General features: G+C 45.0%; 1 protein-coding gene across 1 annotated transcript in view; it reads right to left on the bottom strand.

Annotated features, from left to right (window-relative positions):
- The window catches only part of Fstl1 (follistatin like 1), a 54,419-nt gene that overhangs the window by 5,557 nt on the left and 26,714 nt on the right, over nt 1-22,148 (bottom strand). Inside the window, exons 3-9 of the mRNA XM_031363848.1 lie at nt 16,192-16,296; nt 13,365-13,494; nt 10,263-10,295; nt 8,666-8,796; nt 4,295-4,413; nt 2,316-2,428; nt 1,908-2,018 (exon numbers count right to left, since the gene is read on the bottom strand). Coding sequence (XP_031219708.1) covers nt 1,908-2,018; nt 2,316-2,428; nt 4,295-4,413; nt 8,666-8,796; nt 10,263-10,295; nt 13,365-13,494; nt 16,192-16,296 — 742 coding nt within the window. The remainder of the gene's footprint in view (nt 1-1,907; nt 2,019-2,315; nt 2,429-4,294; nt 4,414-8,665; nt 8,797-10,262; nt 10,296-13,364; nt 13,495-16,191; nt 16,297-22,148) is intronic.

Below are 22,148 nucleotides of genomic sequence, written 5' to 3'. Positions count from 1 at the left end.
AGAAAATAAATCTAAATTGCCTGGCTTTCACCTGCTGGAATTTTGATGTAATTGACTGGGATGGGAAGTAGCTGGATACCAGAGTTTTTGCTTTTTGAAGAGTTCTCTAGGTCGTTCCATACACCCAGGGTTGATTACTACAACATCTAACAAATATTTCTCAAGTACAATGATAAAAACTGGTAAAAAATAAACAAAACAAAAACCCAAACAAATGACCAAACAAAAACCAAATCTTTTCACAGATCCTCAAGACGTTCTTTTGGTAGATTACAATCTAGAAGGTTTGGAAGGGTGCCTGGGACTCCATTTACAGGACACAATATTTATCATTAGGAAACAGTAGACACAGATCATCAATCCATCCCTCATAGCCCCCTCTCATGGCCCTGGTTCCTTTGGGCATTATCTCAACGCCCCTGATTGTTTGTGTCTTTGAGATTTGTGTTCTAAAATGGTTCTGCTAGTTTTATGGTACTGGCCTGAAATGGCCTCTTCAGTCTCCTCTTACATTACGCAGCCTGTACACCAAGATGTGTTGAGATTCCATAGGCTGTACTTTCTGGGAGGAGGGCATGTAGTCCTCAGTGTGGCTGTGGCAACAGACAGAGTCTCATGGGATTAATTAATTCTGTCTGATGCTCTGTGATTGGGCTTATGATGGTGTTTAGGGTTCCTTCCATAAATCAGTGCACACTGACCCATCTTGGACATGGAGGAGGGATACCTTCACAAAGCCAGAACAAGAGCAGTTCGATGCATGGAAAGGAGTTTGGGGAAGACAAACAGGGGATGCTTCCTGGTTGAGGTAGGCGGGGTTGATGTTTAAAGATGCCCTCAAATGGCTTCGGTAGCTACCCTGTGTCCATCTGGCTATCAGTTCCAGTAACTTGTAGAAAATTCTTGTCTCTTAACAGTCTCTTCTGCTTTTTCATCTGTTCCTATGGTTACGCTGGGCACCTACTCTCTCATGCTGAAGGAGACTTGGTTCTAGAAAGGCTACTGAGCCTATGGGTAACACTTGCTTCCACTTCCACTTTGGTATTCTGGGCTCCCTGGCTTTCCTGGGGCTTTGATTACTGTCTCTCAGTCACCATCTTACTCAGTCTCCCTGAACATAATACTAAGTACCAACCTTTTCTGCCCCAGTTAACTTCTTAACATATAATCTCAGAGTCACGCCTGCAGGTACAACTTTTAAGTCTGGCTCTAACTGACAAGGGTGTGATTCCTATTTTGGACCTAGCTTTAAGACTGGTCTTAAAATTTGCTTTTGTCTGGGTCTTCGCTTAAACCTGGATTTGATATAAGTTCCTCTTGATCTCTGGCATCACTGTAATATAGGTCTCTGATGGGATACAAGTGGTTCTAACTTACTCTTTGACCTCTGCTCTACCTCCCAAACTCCAACACTTGTATGTCCCCAATCCATCTTGCCCATGTCTCAACTATTTATTTTTTTTAATTTTTTTTTTACATTTTTTGTTTGTTTTTTTTTTTCCTACATGGTATGGCAAGTTAAGTCATCTTGACTTCTGACCACCTGACTCTTTTATTAAATATGCAGTAATCCCTTAAGTGTCATAAGGATTACGTTGGTTAGGATGCAAAGACTGTGGAAGAGCACTGGCATGCATATCTCACAGATCAATATTTTCTTTCATGGTGATGGTTTCAGTCTCATATTGCTGTTTATTCATGCTGTGGGTCAGCCTTCTCTCTCATGGGAGTGGTTTTCACACCTGACACACCTGGAACAAGCACTTTACACACAGTGCTTCCCGGGGAGCTGCGGGTCTGCCGCTTCCTTCCAGTCCCTGGCCTTCCTTTCCCTCATCATAGCCCTGTTGCCTTCTCTCATTCAAGTCACAGCGCCACTCCCTCCTTCTGCACTAAGTGTGGCTCACCATCACAGGTCATTGCCGTGCAGACCCAGTGTCCACAGGAACAGACACAGCGATTGCAGTCCACCTCGGTCTCAGCTCCATCTGCATAGGTTTCGTCCTCCAGGGCGCACTCTGTTGGACCATAAACAAAAGCAACAGTTGAGACACGAGATTTGAGCGGGGGGTGGTGTTTTTTTTTAATATAGTCTAGGCACTTACATGTCCCCCTTCTCAGACAAGGACAGCCTTGTCTCTCTTGGGGAAATACCCCATAAGTTTATGCCTCAACCTCATCATGGAGGTGATGGGCTGGTGACAGCCCAGTTTTGTGGATGGGGGCTAGATCAGTTATCTCTGGAGAGTTCTACCAGTCTTTCCTTCCCTGAAATGTTTCTATTCCCAAAACAACAGTTTCTAGATTAGACATACTCTTCTCGGGAGGGTTGAAGGATGGGTTGAGACACTTGAGGAACTCTTGGAAACTGAGTTTCCAGTCAGCGTTCTCATCAGACAGTTCAATGAGGGCATCAACACAGAGGCCTCTGAAACAAAACACAGGAGAAATGCCATCAGCAAGGCCTTCTCCCCATGAAAGGAAGCAAGCATCAGGCTCCCAGACACCTGAGGCCCCAGGCAAGATGACTGTACACTGGAGACACCTCTCTCCTCTTTGACCTGTCACACCATGGCCCAGGAACTCCAAACCTCCAACCTTCATCTTATTAAGCTGGGTTTCAGATCACTTAAGCTGCTCATATGCGTCCCAAGTGACAACTAACGTCTTGTGAATAATTTTGTCTGCCTTGGTTAACAAATGCTCCCACCATTTGCATACCTCCTCTAGTGTAGATTGTCATCTGTGGTATGACTGTCAAGTCAACCATTCCAGAAGAGAGATGACATCAGAAGAGAGATGACAGATGACATGAAAAGGAATCTAGGACTTGAAAGAATGTAATGGGGTTGGTCTGGTACTGCTTGTATTCAAATGCTGGCCCTCAAGAGCTGGTTACTCCCCACCCCCCATGAGGAGATCTTCATGTACACCAGCTTTTGTTGGGTAAACCTTGTCCTCCAAGTTATCTGTGATGGGCTGGAGAGAAGAGAGGGAGGTGGAGTGAAGGTTCATGGGCTTGGGGTTGGAGGAGAGATGAGAAAGAAGAGGAGGAAGAAGGAAGGAAGTCACCATGGGGTAGTTGGATGGTAAGCACATGGCCATGAGGGTTGACCTGTTGGAGTAGAAGTGGTCCAGGCAGAACATGGCAAGTGATATCTTGGGGTTATTGACAAGGAAATAGATAAAATAACATAGAGGGTTGATATCTGCTCAGCTCTAGTGTTTTTCTCTTTAGCTTATTATAAATCTAAAGGCTCTGTGTCTTTTATTTGGGAACTATATGGCAGAGACCCCTAATATATTTAAAGACAACAAGGGAGTGTAGCAAACCCCCAAAATAATATTTATGTTGGCAAAATAATATTAATTAAACTTAAACAAGAATCACCTCATCGCCATTCTAGAGAGTTCTTTTTTTTTTTTTTTTTAGATATTTGTTTGTTTATTTAATGTATATGAGTATGCTGATGCTGACACACCAGAAGAGGGTACCGGATCCCATTTACAGATAATTGTGAGCCACCATGTGGTTGCTGGGAATTGAACTCCGGTACTCTGAAAGAGTAGTCAGTGCTCTTAACCACCGAACCATCTCTCCAGCCCTAGAGAGGTCCTTCAGAAGCTTTATTGAGCCTCCTCAGCTCTATCACCCCCTCTGTTGCCATGGCTCAGCCATTTCTACTCAAATGACCTTGAACTACTTATTCAATCTTTCTGAGTTTATTTTCCATAAGGTCAAGGATTGTGGCTAGGAGGAATCACAGAAGCTTTGAACTTGTTGTGAACAAAAGAGAGACACCTTTCACATGTTTAATTCTTACTGATGTACCAGTTCTATACCAGAAGATCCTTTGTTTATTAATATTTTTCTAAGACACTCATGACAATTAGGGAAATGTACACGGAACAGCTTGGATTGTCGTAAACACCAGAAGCAGAATGATTGTAGGTCTGTAACTAGCGAACACATCAACACAGTTCCTTCAGAAGCCCAACAATAGAATGCCCAGAAGCAATGTAGATAAGCCATGACCTTGATAATTTATTCTGAAATTACACCCTGTTTTCCTTGCGAGTTCTGATCCCAAACAGTAACTGCTTGATCAGATATCAATGTGGCTTGAGATTCCAGTTTTGTAATGTTCACAGAATAGATTGGGAGAGAAATTTCACTTTTCTGTTTCTTTCACATCGGCCCTGGCAGTCCCTTTGATGTTGGGAAGGGTTCAAATCCCGCCCCCTCTCAGGCAACCTTCCCTGGGGACCGTAGGCCCAAGCCCCCACTCCTTACCTGAGCAGCTTGTTGTTCTCCTGATCTGCGTAAGTGGTGATGTTGATGGCTGTTTCATTCTGCTCCACGAATTTCAGGAACTCACTGGAGTCCAGGTGAGAGTCCCCATTATCAAAGCTCTAGAGAGAGAGGAAGAGACCTGTCAGGAGTGCTTAGAGAGCCCCAGTTGTATCGGTGCACCGTCTGGCCTGACCCCTCAGTTCATCTTACTCTTGGCACACTCCAACTCTACCCTCGCCCGCAGTAGTAATGGCTCAGATCCCTGGGTACCCCAATGAGGAAGTGCTACTCCAAGATGAGCGTGTGAAGATGCCTGGACAGAAGCTGTGGGGGATGGGTTTTTCAGTATGGATCCTGATCAGGAGGGCAGCCTGAACAGATATGTCTGACCCAGTCCCTGACACTGTCCTGGAGACCTGGATTCGGGCCATTGGTAAAGCCACTGTCTCATACCCTAGTGAACACATAGCAAGCTGTGGCATTATATTAAGCAGTAACTTAGAATGTAGGAGGTGAAACCCAGGCTCTCTGGCTCTAGCAAGCTGCTCAGGGGCAGTAGCAAGTGCAAGTGATCTTCCAAGCTCCCTCTGAGACTCAGAGAAGTCTGTCTTACTGTTTCAGACCAACTCCCTTTCCCCTATACCCTACACTGGCGCCCCAGTGCAGATGTGTGCACAGGTCGTTCGGCCATACTGTGCAGGGAGATGACCTGTTGATACCCCAAAGAACACAACTGAACAGGGAGTGATGAGGTCAAGCATTATTCCCTTTCAAGAAAGAGGCTGAACCAAGATGTCAGCCACCTGCAACTCTTCGAGATGCCTAAGTCCTAGCAACAAGAGGAGGCATCAGTCCTAAGGTTTAGGTCAAATGCCATGTTAGAGGCAGCTGCTCTCCTAACTAGGTCCAGTGGTACCCACTCATTTCCCACACTCCCTGAAGGCTGTTCTGCGAAATGATCAGCATCTCCATGTTGCTTTCAGGTTGGTTCTTTACACTGTGGAAGAGAGTCTAGAAGAAATGTCCGCCTAGCCTCCTAGGTAAGGGTAAAAAGCATAACCATTTTTTTCTCCTTTCATGGCTGCCAGGAGTCCCGTGCTGTAAAATTTCCATGGCGTAAACAGTGAGGCAAATCCATGAAACGACCATTAATCCTTTGCTTAGAACCTGCTTATCACTCTTGTCCTGATTCTCAGGAACATCGCTCTCTCAGGTGTTCTTTATGCCCTCACAGTACACTTGCTCTGAGGAACTCTCCCCATAAGTCACTCGTGAGGTTTTGATTAATTAAGGATATGCAATTCCATAAGCTTAATCGAGGAGCGTTCCGAGGACCAGAGCACTTTCCTGAGGACAACTAGAACAAACCCTATCATCTGTCGGGTGACAAGAGTGAGCGAAGAGAAAGCAAGGGTCCCGCTGTGGCTGCACGGCTGTTGACTGGGCGCTCTGGACCTGGTACTTACAGTCCAGCGGGCTCTTAAAAGCCGGCGTTTTGTGTACCCCCTTCAACCATCAGGGAACCAGAACACGGGCCTAGAACTAAGGGGCCATCCCAGCTCTTGGCAGCCTCATTTCTAGTACTCAAGTCTGGTACCTGCCTAGAAATAGCATTAAACCCAGTGGCATTTCGATGTCTGGCCAGAATCTGGCATGATTCACTCAACCAACTCGTTGCAAAGGCCCGTCTCTGTGGCTCTATTTCTGAGACAGTGACATTTCCCCTTTCTGGTTTTGTGACTATAGAAAGGAAGCAAGAGGAGTGCTTTGAGACCCGTGCTTGGGAACCATCCTCGCATGTTAATTTAGTGTTGGGAAGAGGTGGGTTGAGCCCGGCACTCACTCACATGAAGCAGTGGAGGCAATGGGGTGTATGGTGCTAGCGGTCAGGAGGTAGGAAAGCTGTTTCCAGTCTCAGTGCCAGCCTCCAAGAGGCTCCCATCTAACACCACAGGGTGTGAATAGCATGGGGACGGAAGGCTCTCCCTACCAGCCTCCATTTTTATTCTGTTCTCTGTTCATCAAAGAAATGGTGTCTGGCCAGGCGGCGGTGGCGCACGCCTTTAATCCTAACACTTGGGAGGCAGAGGCAGGCGGATTTCTGAGTTCGAGGCCAGCCTGGTCTACAGAGTGAATTCCAGGACAGCCAGGGCTACACAGAGAAACCCTGTCCTGGAAAAATCGAAAAAAAGAAAAAAGAGGAAAAAGAAAGAAAGGAATGGTGTCTGGGGGAGAAAGGCAGTCTGGGCCTTATTCACATTCTGATTAGATTTGGAGGAGAAAGGCAGTCTGGGCCTTATTCATATTCTGGTTAGATTTGCCGTTCAGCTATCTGGTGTGAGAAAAGCCAGCTAGGATGAAGAACTAGGCTCTGACACATCAGGCCTCTCACCTACAGGCAGCTGTGGACCTACTAGGATGGCTGGCATCTTCCTCAGATGTCTTGGAAGAGGAGCTGTGTGTTTGTAAGCGGCAAGCAAGCTTTTTGAGTACAGTACTCAAGAGAAAAGCTGCTTTCCCAAGCGGCCATACTGGGACGGTGCTAGGAGACTCCAAGAGTGTTTCTGCTTGGGGACGGGTACTTGGCAGTCAGATTTAATAGCAGGTATCAGAAGTGCCCGAGGCCAGGTGCCATCTACAAATGATTACCAGGTCCCAAGTGGCTCCTTGGAAATAGTGTCCTGTGCCCAACAAGTCTGTGTGGCAAGGACGGGATATAGTGACGACTTACAATGAACCTTGCAGACACTACTCATTTGGCTTCGGGGGGAAAAACAATTTTCTTAAAAAAAAAATTAAAATTACACTTATTTATTGTTTATGTGTGTATGTATGTGTGTGTATGTAAGTGGGGGTGTCATAACATAAGATGTATGTGAAGGTCAAAGGACAACTTGTGAGACTTGGTTTTCCTTTTTCACCATGTGGGACCTGGGAATTGGGCGCAGATCATCAGACTTGGCAGCCGACCATCTCCAAACCATCTTCCTTTTGTTACTTTCTGCTCCCATCTGACTCTCCTGCTCAGTGAAGAGATGCGGTTTTCTGTAGAAGACCCGCCTCTGCCTTCGGTGCTTTGGCAATGGCCGAGAGATTGCGTGCAGAGAGTGGGAAGACCTATGCTTTCTCCGCAGTGTAATATCAAAAACTAGGAGTCCAGAGTTTAAATCTCTGTCGCAGTAGAGAAAACTTTTATCCAGTAATGCAGGAGATGCCTTAAATCAGCAGTTCTCAATCTGTGAGTCATGACCCTTTGGGGTTGCCTAGATATTCACGATTACGTAGATATTTACATTATAATTCATAACAGTAGCAAAATTACAGTTATAAAGCAGGAATGAAAATCATTTTATGGCTGGGGTCACTACAACACGAGGAACCTCATTAAAGGGTTGTACATGAGGAAGGTTGAGGAACATTGCTTTAAATGATCAAACATTTATTTCAACCCAAACCAGCATCTCTTCATCTGTGGGTACCCATAACGCCAGCTAAAGGATCCATAGACTATGGAATGAAACAGACTTGGGGGAGAGGAGCCCAAGAGCTTCCAGCATGTATGGAGCTACCCTAAGTTCTTGATGGCTGATTGTAGGGATGGCAGGCTTTGTGAACAGGCACTGGAATAGGTACCTGAAGCACTGACCTCATTATGTGCATCTGGGAAAACGCAGGGGCTTGGTGCTTCTGTGGGCAAGCAGTATCTGAATGTGTGGCTGAGTACAGGGAGTGTCTGTGTGTTGGAAACACTGTAGGCATGCGTTTAGATTCTTAGCTAGCAGAGTTCCTTTAACTGTTTCTTCCCATGGTTTCTGCGTATGGTGCATATAACCCCTACCAAACACAAGTTCCTCACTCATTCCTTCTTTAAAATCAGTACCTGTCTCGACCTCCAATGGAACTACCTCTTCTATGATAGACATGGTAATATGGTAGGCAGCCACATTATGAGGATTTAGATTATTTCTAGTCCCACGTATTCCTTGCTTCTTCTCAGACCAAGAAGCGGTGAATGGCTAAGTTAGTGATGTGGAGAAATGGCAAGCTGGGCAGGAAAGAAGAAGTAGGTCTGGTAGAGCAGAAAGTGCTCTATACCAGCATTTGAAGTGTTACACTGGGCAGGAAAAAGCCTGGCCACATTTCCCATGGTAGCTCCTTGAGACTTCGGTAGTTTTAAAGGAATGAAGAGCACATTCATGTTGGATCCCAAAGGTCAACTGCTGCCAACCCACCAGTCAAGCAGGTCACAAGGTACCTTTCACAGCTCCATAACATGACTGGTGGAAGGACACACTCAGGAACTCTAAGGAGCCCTGAGATGGCTTCCTCCTTTCCCTAGGACTGAACACGATTGGCCTCGGCTCGGCTTACCTTAAAGTACTTGTCTAGGATCTCACTGTAGTTACTGCCTTTAGAGAACCAGCCGTCTGGAATGATCTCGGCTTCCAGCCACTGGATGATGCGACGTCGGAGCTCATCACGGTTAGCTTGATAGCAGACAACTGCAGGGAGGAGGGGGATGTGAGGTGGGTGTGAGGAGGTGAACCCTGGGGTCATCAGCAGCCCCTGCCTGCATGGAGCCTCGTGCCACTCAGCTCTGCATGTGCTACCCTATTCAGTCTTCAAAGCATCCAGGAAGGCAGGATTATTGCATCAGAGTACAGAAATGTGTCCACCCCAGGAGTCACGCGCATGCATGTAAAATACCTATAAAGACTAGGTTGGGGGCTACATATCAGATATTTACATTATGATTTGGAGTACAGAAATGTGTCCACCCCAGGAGTCACGCTCATGCGTGTAAAACACCTATAAAGACTAGGTTGGGGGCTGCATATCAAATATTTACATTATGATTCACAACAGTAGCAAAGTTACAGTTATGAAGTAGCAGCAAAAATAATGTTATGCTTGAGGGTCACCACAGCATGAGGGACTGCCCTAAATAGTCTCAGTAATAGGATGGCTGAAGACCACTGGACTAGAAACTTAGACACTTGAAACAGAGGAGCTGTTATCTAAGAAAAAAATAAGGAAGAGAAATAAAGGATATTTTCATGAATATTAGGGAACAAGGGAGAAAAACACTCTTGGCTCTGAGATGAGCTGAAGGTATTAACATTACAGTCATTCATGTTGCTGGATTGCTGCTTTTCTCCCATCCCAGTCTAAGCCTTTCAAAATGTTCTCCCACTACCCTTTGTTATAAACAACAGAAAACGGGGCCAAGGAAGGACCAAGCCTCAGCCCTGCTCTGGGCGCTGTTACAAGCCATGTGGGAGTGGCAGGTGGGAATCAAGTGGGTAAAGAGGCAGGGTAGAGATAGCTCTGGCCAAAGGAAATTCCTGGAAGACAGCCTGTGCTAGGTCGTGAAGAGGGTGCAGGGCCAGGGAGTAAACATTTCCCACTTTGCCTTTCCTAACTATGTGATTTAGGGGAGAGGGCTTAATTCTCTGAGCCTTTATACCTTAACTCTAAAGTAATTACAGTGAGACTCACAGGGTTACTGTGAGGTCTGGGACTATAAACCATGTTGAGATTTTAATATATGTTTAATAGAAAGCTCTGGCAGTCTCCATACTGGGATTCCCAACTATCCTCTTTCAAAAAGATGTGTGTCTGCTGAATTCAATAGGTCCACAATTTGAACTTGTCTTACAAGGCCCTGAAGGGAGGGCTCACTGGCTGTCCCTACAGTGAGGTCACTAATCAGCAAAAATGCAGAACAGCCAGCATTCAGACCCAGACAGCTCCTCTGACCAGTGGACTCCAAAACAAACGAACATCTTAAAAATGCAGTTTTATGGTTTTACTGAGCTGTGTTGTGCTCAGACCAGATCTAGATCAAAAGTCCTGACCCACAGATGGCCTTGGCAGCTCAGCAGGACCTGTGGATGGCAAGGTGCTTTCTCCATGAAAAATCTCCACCTTAAGATGCTCATACACTGCAGAAAGGCCAGGCACTTACCAGGGCTGGCGGATGGACTCACAGACTTCTTCTCTGTAAGCCAAAAGGAGAAGATGTGTAATGAAAAGGGAAGAATAAAAGAAAATGTTTCTAGGATTAAAACTGTGAAGTCTTGCAACCTTGTTTGTCATCATTTTAGCTTAAATCCTTCCTCCTTTTCTTCCTTCCTTTCTTCCTCCCTCCCTTCCTTTCTTCTTTCCTTCCTTCCTTCTTCCTTTCCTCCCTCCCTCCCTCCCTTCCTTCCTTCCTTCCTTCCTCCCTCCCTCCCTTCCTTCCTTCCTTTTTCCCTCCCTCCCTTCCTTCCTCCCTCCCTCCCTCCCTTCCTTTTGACTTGTTTATTTTTATTTTATGTGTATGGGTGTTTTGCCTGCATGTCTGTCTGTGTGCCAGTATGCTTGCTTTGTGCCTGAAGGTCAGAAGAGAGCATCACATCCCCTGGAACTGGAGTTACAGACGGTTGTTAGCTTCCGTGTGGGTGCTGGGAACTGAACTCAGGTCCTCTGAAAGAGTTAGTCAGTGCTTTAACCACTGAGCCATCGCTCCAGTCCCCTGCCTTAAATCCTGAGCTTTTCTTTCTTGCAGGGTCTAAGGATGGGGATCCTTCCTGTCTGTGGACAAGGGATTGCCCTTCTAGATTTATATTCCTTCCTGCTGGCTTGAGCAGTTCCTGGGGTTTTGAAATTTCACATGGAGATTCACTCTGTACAGAGGCTGGAGAGGAGACTGGTATCTGGGACAAAGCTTTGCTGTTGTTGTTGTTTTTTTTTTCTCCAGGAAGTCAAGGATGGACTGTCTGGGCAGGCTATAAACTTGGAAAGGTCTGGTGACTAATTACCAATCATCCTCGGAAATCCATTTTTCCAACCCTGGAAAATGGTAAGAGTGTAAAATAAAGGAGAACAAAATATTGCTGGGTTGAGAAATGCTCTAATTTAAAAAGCAGGGTAGGGAGAAATTGACCTATTTTTTTTTCCCTAGAAGGTATGGAAGTCCTTTAAGGATCTTTTTGCCATTGTGGACTATTGATGCAGTCACCTTACCTACTCTCTGCAGATATACTGAAAGCAGGCCCAGGTATGATGCAGGGAACATAGGATAAAGGCCCCATCCAGTTAGGTCAAACCTAGCAGGCTCATGAATATTAGGAGGGAGCATCTCCAACAAGTGAGGTGGTCTCCCCTCCCAGGAGCCGACATAGGACAAACTAATAACTAGCAGGTGATCTTCCTGAGATGGGTTCGCTTTGGATTAAAAATCCATGATGGATTTGCTCTGATAGGCAAGGCCCAGGAGAAATCCACTTTAGAAAAGATTCCTGCTATTAATATGCTTTTCCTGATATTATCAAATATATTTAACTATCACTACATATTAGTCCACCCTTTTGAGCAGATCTCTGCAGAAACAACAAAGATGTACTTACTGCCTTGTAGGGAAGCTATATAGACAAATAGATGACTTCTTAATTCTTAATGATGATCCTATAAGAATTCCTAAAATTTTATCAGTTTTTATTAAGCTCTTTTATAATAGGACTACTATTAGGTCTCTTCTGATAGTAAAAACTGCAATGAGAATTCTGTCAATCTCCCATGTGTCACCAGTTAATTGCTTCTGAGATAGTAAGCAGGCATTCTACTACTCAGAGCACATTCAAAAAGTTATAAAACTGTTAATCAAAGGTCATAAAAAGGGGACTAATGATTTATTATAGGTGTTAGGACAGAAGATAAAATATTGACTGGTGTATCTATACAAAATTTCACTAATAACTTACTTATGTTTTTTCACTCTCCATGAACCTATGGAGCTGTGACAAGTGGTGAATCTTTAGCCAGATAATTATTCCTAGTGGATGCACATGTACACACTGCCACACACAGGCCTCTTGTGAGGTTTGCATTGCTGAAACAGACCAGCAGGAGGGTGTTTGTGTAGCCATGGAGGCCTTACGCACTCACAGGAGCACTCACCCAGCCATCTTGTCAGGTGACCACCTGACAAACCACCATCGGATGGAGCCTGTACGGCACCAGAGCCCAGGGAACCCCAGTTCTGGTCATCAGTGACTCGACTCTACTTGATACAACAACAGACACTCTATTATCTGTTGTAAATTTATTTGACTTATGATTTGAATTTATGTGTAAACTTGTGATGAACTTTTTACCATGTGATCATGTTGCAAGATGTGTAAGTACTGAAGACAAAGAGAACATTCCCCTTACCTCCCTTTTCTTAGACCTTGTATCCCCCCCCCTTTTTTTTACAAGCCCTTTCCTCTTTTTCCTTAGAGAGCTTTCATAGGAAACATCTTACAACTTAGAAAAAAAAACACTAAAATCACTTTTCAAAGTGTCTCCTTTTCTTCCTGTGACTTCAACTAGCAGGCTGAAAGTCAGAACAGCGCAATTCCTGCAGAGATAGAACAAAGACTGCTTCACTTAATCTCCTGCTGTTTTAGGATGAGGTGCTAAATGGTTTTTTTTCCCCCTGCCTCAGAGGAACTCAGAAGGCAGGTCAGCTATGGAAGCAGTTCCCAGGGTCTCAACCACCAACCAAGGACTGCACATAGAGGGGTCTGATTGTTCAAGCAGCATGTGTATGGTAGAGGATTGCAAAATCGATCATCAGTGGGAGGAGAGGACCTCGGCCCTGTGAAGGTTCTATGCCCCAGTGTAGGGCCAGAAAATGGGAGAGGGCGGGGTGGCAGGCGTGGGGAGGGGGGAGGCAACAGGGGTTTGTTTTTGTTTGTTTTTTTGTTTTTTGGAGGGGAAACTGGGAAAGGAGAAATTCGCATGTAAATAAAGAAAATATCTAAAATAAAAAAAAAAAACTGAGATAGGAAAACGTTTTATTATTATACAGCAACCCCAATTCTCTTATAAGACTAAATCTTACCCCCGTCGGTACTCTTCCCCCTCCGCTGCCTCAAGAAGAACCAAGAAAAAGAAAGAAGACCCAGCAGGGCTGTCTCCTGGCACTGCGCAGCTCTGGCGAGTTGTGGACTTTGGTAAGATGGAGCCAGGCCACACTGCTCTGGCTTCTGCCTCTGTCTCCCCGTCATAAGACCTGCCACTCAGGGATGACAGTATGCCTTACCTTTGCAGTGTCCATCATAATCAACCTGAATCTTGGATCCAGTGAGGCAGGCGTCTCTATGAAGTTCACAGTGGTTGAGGTAGGTCTTGCCATTACTGCCACACACAGGCCTCTTGTGAGGTTTGCATTGCTGAAACAGACCAGCAGGAGGGTGTTTGTGTAGCCATGGAGGCCATCACAGGAGCACTCACCCAGCCATCTTGTCAGGTGACCACCTGACAAACCACCATCCGTGACAGAGACTGTACAGTACCAGAGCCCAGGGAACCCCAGTTCTGGTCATCAGTGACTCTACTTGATACAACAGACACCCTATTACCCCAAGTTCTCCATGCTCCTCTGTCTATCCTGGTCCGGTGTGAGTACACAAACACCTGCTGTTGCTGTAACAGTTGTATTGCTCGGGATCCCCATGGCAATAGTATGAAGAGGGTATGCCTCCAGCAGGGGATGAACTTACCAGGGCTCTTCCTCATGAACAGAATTAAGGCCTTTGCAAAAGGGAGTCCACAGAGCATTTATGCCTTTGGCCCTTATAGTCTTTCCTTGTGAGAATACAATGTTCAAATGTTCACTTGCAAGAAGAGACCAGGCCCTCACCAGACAATAAATGAATTTGCTTTCATCTTGCACCTCACAGCCTCCAAAACTGTGAGAAGTGTACACATCTATGATTTAGAAAAGTGCCTAGCTCAGGCATTTTGTTATAGAAACAGAAACAGACTAATCCTACATTCCATGACACAAAACAGTGGGAGCTCATGGAATCAATCTCTCTCTCTCTCTCTCTCTCCCTCCCTCCTTCTCCCTCTCTCCTTCCTCCCTCCCTCCCTCTCTCTCTCTCACACACACACACACACACACCCCGATTCTTCCAGGCCCTAATTACAAGGACTTCTCTGTAGTATTTGGGAGCCATTCAGCTTTTGTCCTAATTTCACAACCGGTGTTGTAAGGCTGACAGAGAGAGTGAAAGGCTTATGGACAGAAATATGGAATAAAGTTCATTCAGCTTGTAGGTAGACTAGAGTTACTCAAGGTATGAAGGGGGAAAAAAACAACAAACAAAAACAAAAACAAACGTGTAAAAAGAACCAGAGTCTGGAGCCAGGAAGTGGCTCCAACCCCTCTAAGGCAAGAAAGGTGAACTTCACTTACTCATCCAGCCGACATTGACTGCTGGTGCTCAAATATTTGCCATGCTAGGCAAAACCAACATGGGCTTATCTTTACAGCAACTCCTGGGAATTTGTGTGGTTAGAATTGCACAGTTACCATGGACAAGCTGAGCCTAGGAGTCAGATTTTTAGTCTAATTTATGCCATCACATGGCGGTCAGCATCCTTCTAATGCAGATCTCCAGGGTGAAGGGATCCTAATGGGATCAGGTTTTAGATTTTCAGTTGCTACATTTTTCCTTCAGATGCAATGAATCAGGGTATAGCCCATTTCCAGGATATAGGGCAGCTTGATAGAAGCGAGAAAAGAAAAGCCCTCATGCCAGTGTATTTACATTTACATTAAGAATGAAAATTTATTAAAGTCTTGCTTATTTCTCAAAGGCTTATTTTGCCTTTCAAATGCCATTTTAAAACAAAACTTCAAAGCTGACATTTTGTCTGATAATTTAAAAATTTGCATATCCTTTGACCCAGCAGCCACCCAGAGGCCATCAATTCTGAGAAATAAAGGGTATTTGTAAAATGATACTATTGTTATGGTGGCAAACAACCAAGAGAACCACTTAAATATCCATCTCTAAGGAAATGAATGAATACATTTACATCTCTAAATATTATATATGCAGTTGTTTAAAAATGAGCTAAAAAATCTTTATTGCTCTGGGTGGCTGCCAAAGCCCACCAAAGTAAATTGCATAGACCTATGTGTAGAAGAAATAGTATTTTGTATAAAATAGGAGAAACTCTTATGTTTAGAAAAGTTGTTGGGTTGGCTCAGTGGTTAAGAGCACTGACTGCTCTTCCAGAGTTCCTGAGTTCAAATCCCAGCAACCACATGGTGGCTCACAACCATCTGTAATGGGATCTGATGCCCTCTTCTGGTGTGTCTGAAGACAGCTACAGTATACTCATATACATAAAATAAATAAATCTTAAAAAAAGGGGGGTGGGTAGGAGGAGCTGGAGGGATGGCTCAGTGGTTAAAAGCAGTGACTGCTCTTCTAGAGGACTGGAGTTCAATTCCAAGCAACCACATGGTGGCTCACAACATTTGTGAGGGATTCAATGGCCTCTTCCGGTGTGTTTAAATGCAGCTCAAATGTATTTATCGGATCCCATTACAGATGGTTGTGAGCCACCAGGTGGTTGCTGGGAATTGAATTCAGGACCTCTGGAAAAGCAGTCAGTGCTCTTAACCACTGAGTCATCTCTCTAGGCCTGAATAATATTTCATTGTCTATATGTTGTATCACAGTTTCATCATCTGTTCACATGCTGATGAACAACCACATTAGATCTATTTTCTTGCTAACATCATTTAAAATTTTTTTTTCTTTTTTGGTGTTCATGTGTGTATAGAGGCCAAAGATTCATATTGTGTTGTCTTTGGTTGTTCTTGGTATAATTTTCTGAGATAGAGTTCTCACTATGTCTGGAGCGCATGATTTGGCTAGAATGGCTGGACAATGAACTCCATAGATTTGCCTCCTCGCCCCCAGTACTGTGGTCACAGACTCCTGCCCCCATACCAGGCATATGTGTAGGTTTGGAGGCTAGGACTTCAGTAAGTGCATTTCCTACCGAACTAGTTCTCAACCCCCTGCCCCCAACAGTCACAACCCTCCATGCCTGACATCAGGACTCACCTCAATGCAGAGGCATGTGGGCTCCCCCTTCTCCGTGATGGCACATTCCCGGCCAGCTCCACAAAACACATTGGCGCAGATCTTGGATTTGCTCCTTGGTTCCTCCTAAAACACAGATCATAAAGGAAGCCACATTACTAAGATGAGCCCACCACAGGATGAACCAATGGTGGTAAAGACTTTTCAGGCTTGGGACTCCTGTGTAGCATCAAACTCCCAGGCACTGTTCTGGCTCAGGTCCAGGCGCTGAAGATTGCTACCCTAAGAGCAAAGCAAAAGTGACTTTTTTGTGTCCTTCCTCGTTTAAAAATAATACAGATTGATCATCTCTGATGAAGCTAGCACTATGCTAAGGGCTATGCTTAGGGCATTTTCTCATGAACTCTGTCTCAGGGAGGAACATATATACAGAAGGGCCACAATGGGTGCTCCAGGGAGCAGGTGTGTACGAGAGAATCAGATGGCACTTTCTGAAGATTCTCCGCCTTAACTGGTTCTTTAAGGATGAGAAGTCTAAGCTAGGAAGAAATGGCAACACTGGAGACACGTCCAGACATCTTAACATCAAAGTGTTCACAGCAATACCATCTGGAAGGGGATAGGATGGCTAGCTTATGGATATGCTATGATATTCAGCCACTCTGTGTATGTGCCCAGGCTACAAGACAAAGAGGACCAATCCCACCCCAAACAGAGAAGAATGGCCCTCAGTCCTCTTGCCGGTTAGGTTTCCTGTTCAGACAGATGTTACAGAACTGCAGGGAGAGGAAGGTCTGTATGCCACATGTGGATTTTGATAGACCTGGTTTGTTGGTGGTACATTCCTTTACTCCCACGTCATTCGCCCTCCACCCCGTCTCCCAGCTCTGTGGTAGTGATGGATAAACAAAGACAGGGATTCCCCTGGGTCCTCTGTTCCAGTAGGCTGGGAAGGCTGAATCACCCAAGGCTTCCAGGCCTACACTACGGGGCTGGAGCCGGTTACAAAACAAAAAAGACAGAAGAAACCAAGGAATGACGGGGATAACGGCAAAGTCCATGTTTCCAGCCCTTGTCTACAGTGTATCGAAAGAACTCATACCTACAAGGCTTACTGTAACAGTAAATTTCTTTAAAGGGGGAACCAAGAACAGGACAGACACCCCCCCACACACACAAACACACACACCACACACACCCGCAACCCCTCCCCTCACACACACGAAAAAAAAAAAAAACTAAGTAGAAGCTTGAGAGGTAAGATGGGTCCAAAATAGCTGCTCTGCTGCCACCTGGAGGCTGCTCTGCAAACTCCAGCTTATTCTAGTTTCCCATAAGCCTCCTTGCGCGCCATGCAGTGCTCTCATTGGTCTAGAACTCATTTGCATGCTCAGATCTCATTGGCTTACATGCGGTTGCTAAACTAATTTTTTAAAAAATGTTGCTAAGGAGAATTCAAAAAAGCTGGCAGACAGTGAAGAAAAGAGGAAGTAATTCCCAGAAGGTTTGAGGATGGATTTAGATCTTTGTTTCCTAAACAGAGAGGGGGAATAAAATTGAGCAAACTCTTCAGACAGACAGGGCCCTCCCTCTTGTGGGAGCTGTGTCTCCGAACAAAAAGCAGAGCTAGAAGGGAATAGTAAAAGAGATGGCCGATTGTTGTAAAAGATAACTCCAGTGGGCTCTTCAACTTCCCTGATCTGAACACTTTAACCTCTGGGTCCGTCACAGGAGCTAGATACATAAATGCACACAACAGTGAGCTTGGGCATATGTCTGCGTTCAAGGAAAAACTAAAAATATTCCCAGTAGGTGCTTAACTAGTCCTTCTGATCCTTCAAGCTACATACACATTTCCTCATTTGTGGAGCAGGAGTAAATGGGGAGCGGGGGAGATTGTGATCAATGGGAACATCTTACAGGGCTGCTCGGAGAAGATCTTGCAGCATTCAGAGTCTCATCTTGTCTCATGTGTATGTGTATTGTTTACTTATTAGTGTGTGGGAGGGGTACGCCTGTCAGGGCAAGCATGTGGAGATCAGAGGACAACTAGTGGGTGAGTGTGTGTGTGTGTGTGTGGGGGGGGGGTGTCTCTTTCCATTGGGTGAGTTCCAGGGATCGAATTCTGGTCATCAGGCTTGGCCACAAGTGTTTTACCCAATGAGATATCCCCTTCCTACCTCCCACTTTGATAAATATTACTAATAAACACTGTTATGTGGAGTCCGAATACAACACAAGTCATTTGCAGAAGTAGTTCACAGACATATGTCTGGAGAAGAATACCTCTTTTCTTGTGCCCTAACAACTAATACTTGAAGAGTGCAATTAAAAATGTGAATGTTTTCACACGCAGAATTTCACCTTACTGCATGGCTAGCCTGATAAGACCATGCATATTATTATTAGCTCCATTTTACAAATGAGCAATTGGAGGCTCCAAAAGGCCAAATAATTTGCCTAAGTTCCCCAAACAAAACAAAACAAAACAAAACACAAAACAAAATTCAGCCCACAGGTAACTAAGCACCCATTTACAAGCCCCTGGCCTCCCTCTAAGTGACCAACGATGGCTGATGCTACTTAAGCACTATATAAGTTCCTAATTCCCATGTCATACTATCCCTGTTTTAGAGGTGAGGAAGCTGACCTTAGAGGCCCAGTAACGAAAACTGAGAGAGTTGGATATTCCTCCAACCAAAGGCAAATGATTCCTCTATGTTTGGTTTACTCTTACATATGGCTAAGGTTAGGGCAATTATAATGGGAATGTGGATGTTTATAACAGCAAGTGTAAGGATAAAATGCTGAGTGCATTAGATGTTTAGATCCCATATGAAACTCTCATGCCCAACCCTCTTCTTTATTTGCCACGAGTGAGATATTCTCTTGCAACCTTTTTCCTCCAGTACAAACATAAAATATTGAAGGTTAGAATTGTCTTGAGAATTAACTGAGTCACGCTGTGTAACAGGAAGTGACTGTCACCACGGGGGGTGATTTATTTTCAGTTTTCCCTCCGAAATGCTGTCACCGTCACCTTGGACTGTCATGTCCCCATTCTTCCCTGTCTCAATGACAGTGGAAAGGTACCGCCAGAGCGGAACTGACAGGATACAAAATGCAAAGGTCCCAGAAACCCCTGGAGGGCCTTTCATAGAGCACAGAGTTGGAGGAGGCTCTGGTTATACAAGTGTTCCCTTTGCAGGTGATATATCTGTCAATAGGTGGCAATCTCTCTCTTTGTCTCACACGGCCCTGAGCCGCAATGCAGAAGAGCCTTCCCGACTGCTGCAGCTCTGCCCAGCTCTGTCCTTTCAGTGAGAAGTGCAGGAGTGAGGGAGAGGAAGTAACCTGCCAGGGACACTGGTGGAAGGATCTGCCAGTGTGGGAAGGCTGTCTAGTTTGTGGTGCTCAAAGCCATTCCCTCACGCCCTCCCTCGCAGTGAGTGTGCCTGATTGCAGAAGTCAAGGTCAACAATGAAGGGCACTTCCTCTAGGGAAGCATTTCTTTGGGCTAACTGACGCTAACTCAGCACCCACAACAGGTTTAAGCCTCTGCGGACATCTGTCCTCACCATTTCTGTTCAGGTGTTGGCATTTTCAGTTGCATGTAATAAATGCAGGGGCATTTGAGATTCAGAAAAAGCTCCGTGGGAGCACCAGTGACAAGTGAGTTGGGAAAGGACACAAACTGACCTGGTCTGTGAGTCTCCATATTCTCTACTCAAGTAAGGCCAAGAGAGGGTGCTGCAGGCAGAGGGACCAGCTGCAAGGCCTGGCACAGGGATGACATGTATTTCTTTCAAATGAAGTAGAACTGTTTATGCTGTCATCAGTCATAATGACTTTTGGGAAAGATAACCACATTGGCCTGTGCAGAGTCTCCACACAAGGTCTCAGGCATGTCCATTCTTATAAACGTGTGAGCAGACACACAGATCTGAATGTACTCACGATGGATGAAGTCTTAATATAGACCATGTTCTTGAAGCATGAACACTTAGATGTAGCTTTAAAAGCCAACAAAACACCTATATGGTGGCCCATGGGAGACTGAGGCATGAAGGTGCTGAGTTTGAGGCTGTTGTGGGCTACATAACAAGATTACTGTCTAAAACAACAATGAACCCAAAACTATAAAAAAAAAAGGCAAAAAACCCTAAGCAACAACAATTAAAATAAATAAATAAATAAATAAATACTCAACAAAATGTTTGCCACTGTTTTAGTTAGGGTTACTATTGCTGTGATGTAACACCATGGCCAAATGCAACTTGGAGAGGAAAGGGTTCATTTGATTTCCACTACTACATCTTTGTTCATCATCAAAGGTCAGGACAGGAACTCAAGCAGGGCGGGAGCCTGAAGGCAGGAGCTGAGGCAGAGGTCAGGGAGGGGTGCTGCTTACTGGTCTGTTCCTCATGGCTTGCTCAGCCTGCTTTCTTATTGAACCCAGGACCACCAGCCCAGGAATGGCACCACCCACAATGGGCTGGTCCCTCCCCTCATCAATCATTAATTAAGAAAATGTCCTACAGGTTTCCTTACAGCCTGATCTTCTTGAGGCATTTTCTCAAATGAGGGTCCCTCCTCTCCAGCTTGTGTCAAGTTGACATAAACTAACATAGCCTCCAAATAGAGAAGCATTAGGAAATTGTAGCTAGGACCATTCACCTTTGACTTGCCTCCATATTGTCTTCTGAATGTGTATGGCAAGCTAGCCTTTGAAGAGTTAGTCTCATGGCTAATTTCACGCTACAGATTCTTCTCGGCCAATGAATGCCTTTTACTGGTTGAAAACTTTCAGCTCTCATGTGTTAAGGATGCTGTGTGATTGCACAGCAATTTTTAAATCAATTAAACTTATTTTAAAATTGGTGTGTGCGTGCGCATGCATCTGTATGAGGGCATGCTGTGGGTGCCCAAGGATGCCAGAAGAGGGTTCTGGATCTCCTGGAGCTTGAGTTATAGGTGCTTATGAATGAGCAAATATAGGTTCTGGGAACCAAACTTTGGTCCTCTGGAAGGACAGCAAGTGCTCTTAAGCACTGCTTGGCAATTTTGGTGGGTTATTTTTCTTATCTTTTTTATCTTTTTTTTTTTGGCTCTCTAAAAAGAGCTTGATGCTAAGTTCTTCCAGATTTGAGATCCTAGCATAATGATTGCCCCTAAGATTATGCCCTAGCCCTAGCCTCCAGCTCTCAAATCCAGTCTCGTTCCCATAAACCATTCTATCTCTCTACACACCAAAACCAAGGAACAGATCATCTTCAGCCTAGCATGCGAATAAAAAAAAGGAAGTTATTTGCAAAAAACAGTAGAGGCAGTCCTGTGCCTGAGTCTCTAGGTTGAACAGCACAAAATATACATTGAAATGTTTTTTAAAAGCCTTGTGAAGTAAAACAATTTCTGCAAAACATGGGCTCTGGCAAGGACTGACGTTCAATAGCAAAACTATTCATGTCAGCTTAATGCAGCATCGTTTCACTAGTTGGAACTGGGTGGGCACCGTCGTCTCTGTTCTTGCCCCCACCCCACCCCATCCCTCCTCTCACTCTGCCCTGCTTCTGCCTAGATGGATATGCAGCCCCATTTGCCATAGCTCTGTAGTAGAGCAGCTTTGTTGACATGACAAAGGGTCTCCTTGCTTTGCCAGAATTAGCCATAGAAACTTCATGAGACTATCAGGGCCTCTCAGATGTTCTCCCGGAGTACAAGTTCATAAAAAGTTGGAGAGTTCGGAGGAGAAAATGAAACCTCTTCCAGCTGCTAAAATCTAGCTGGAGCATCTGTCACATGACCCCATGCAGTTTCCGCACTTCTGCTTTGAAAAGGAAAGTGCAAATGGACAGGAAAAGACTAGGAAGGGGGAGAGACCTGCTAGAGTAGTTGGTCTGATTTGCTTGGCAGTATATGAAGCATTTGTGCCAATCCCACACTTAAGTGTCTTTTGCGTGTGTGTGTGTGTGTGTGTG

The sequence above is a fragment of the Mastomys coucha genome, unplaced genomic scaffold (genome assembly GCF_008632895.1).
Source record: "Mastomys coucha isolate ucsf_1 unplaced genomic scaffold, UCSF_Mcou_1 pScaffold12, whole genome shotgun sequence".
Taxonomy (NCBI): Eukaryota; Metazoa; Chordata; class Mammalia; order Rodentia; family Muridae; genus Mastomys; species Mastomys coucha.
Note: the sequence above shows the minus strand (reverse complement) of the source record. Positions and strands in the feature narration are given on the sequence as shown.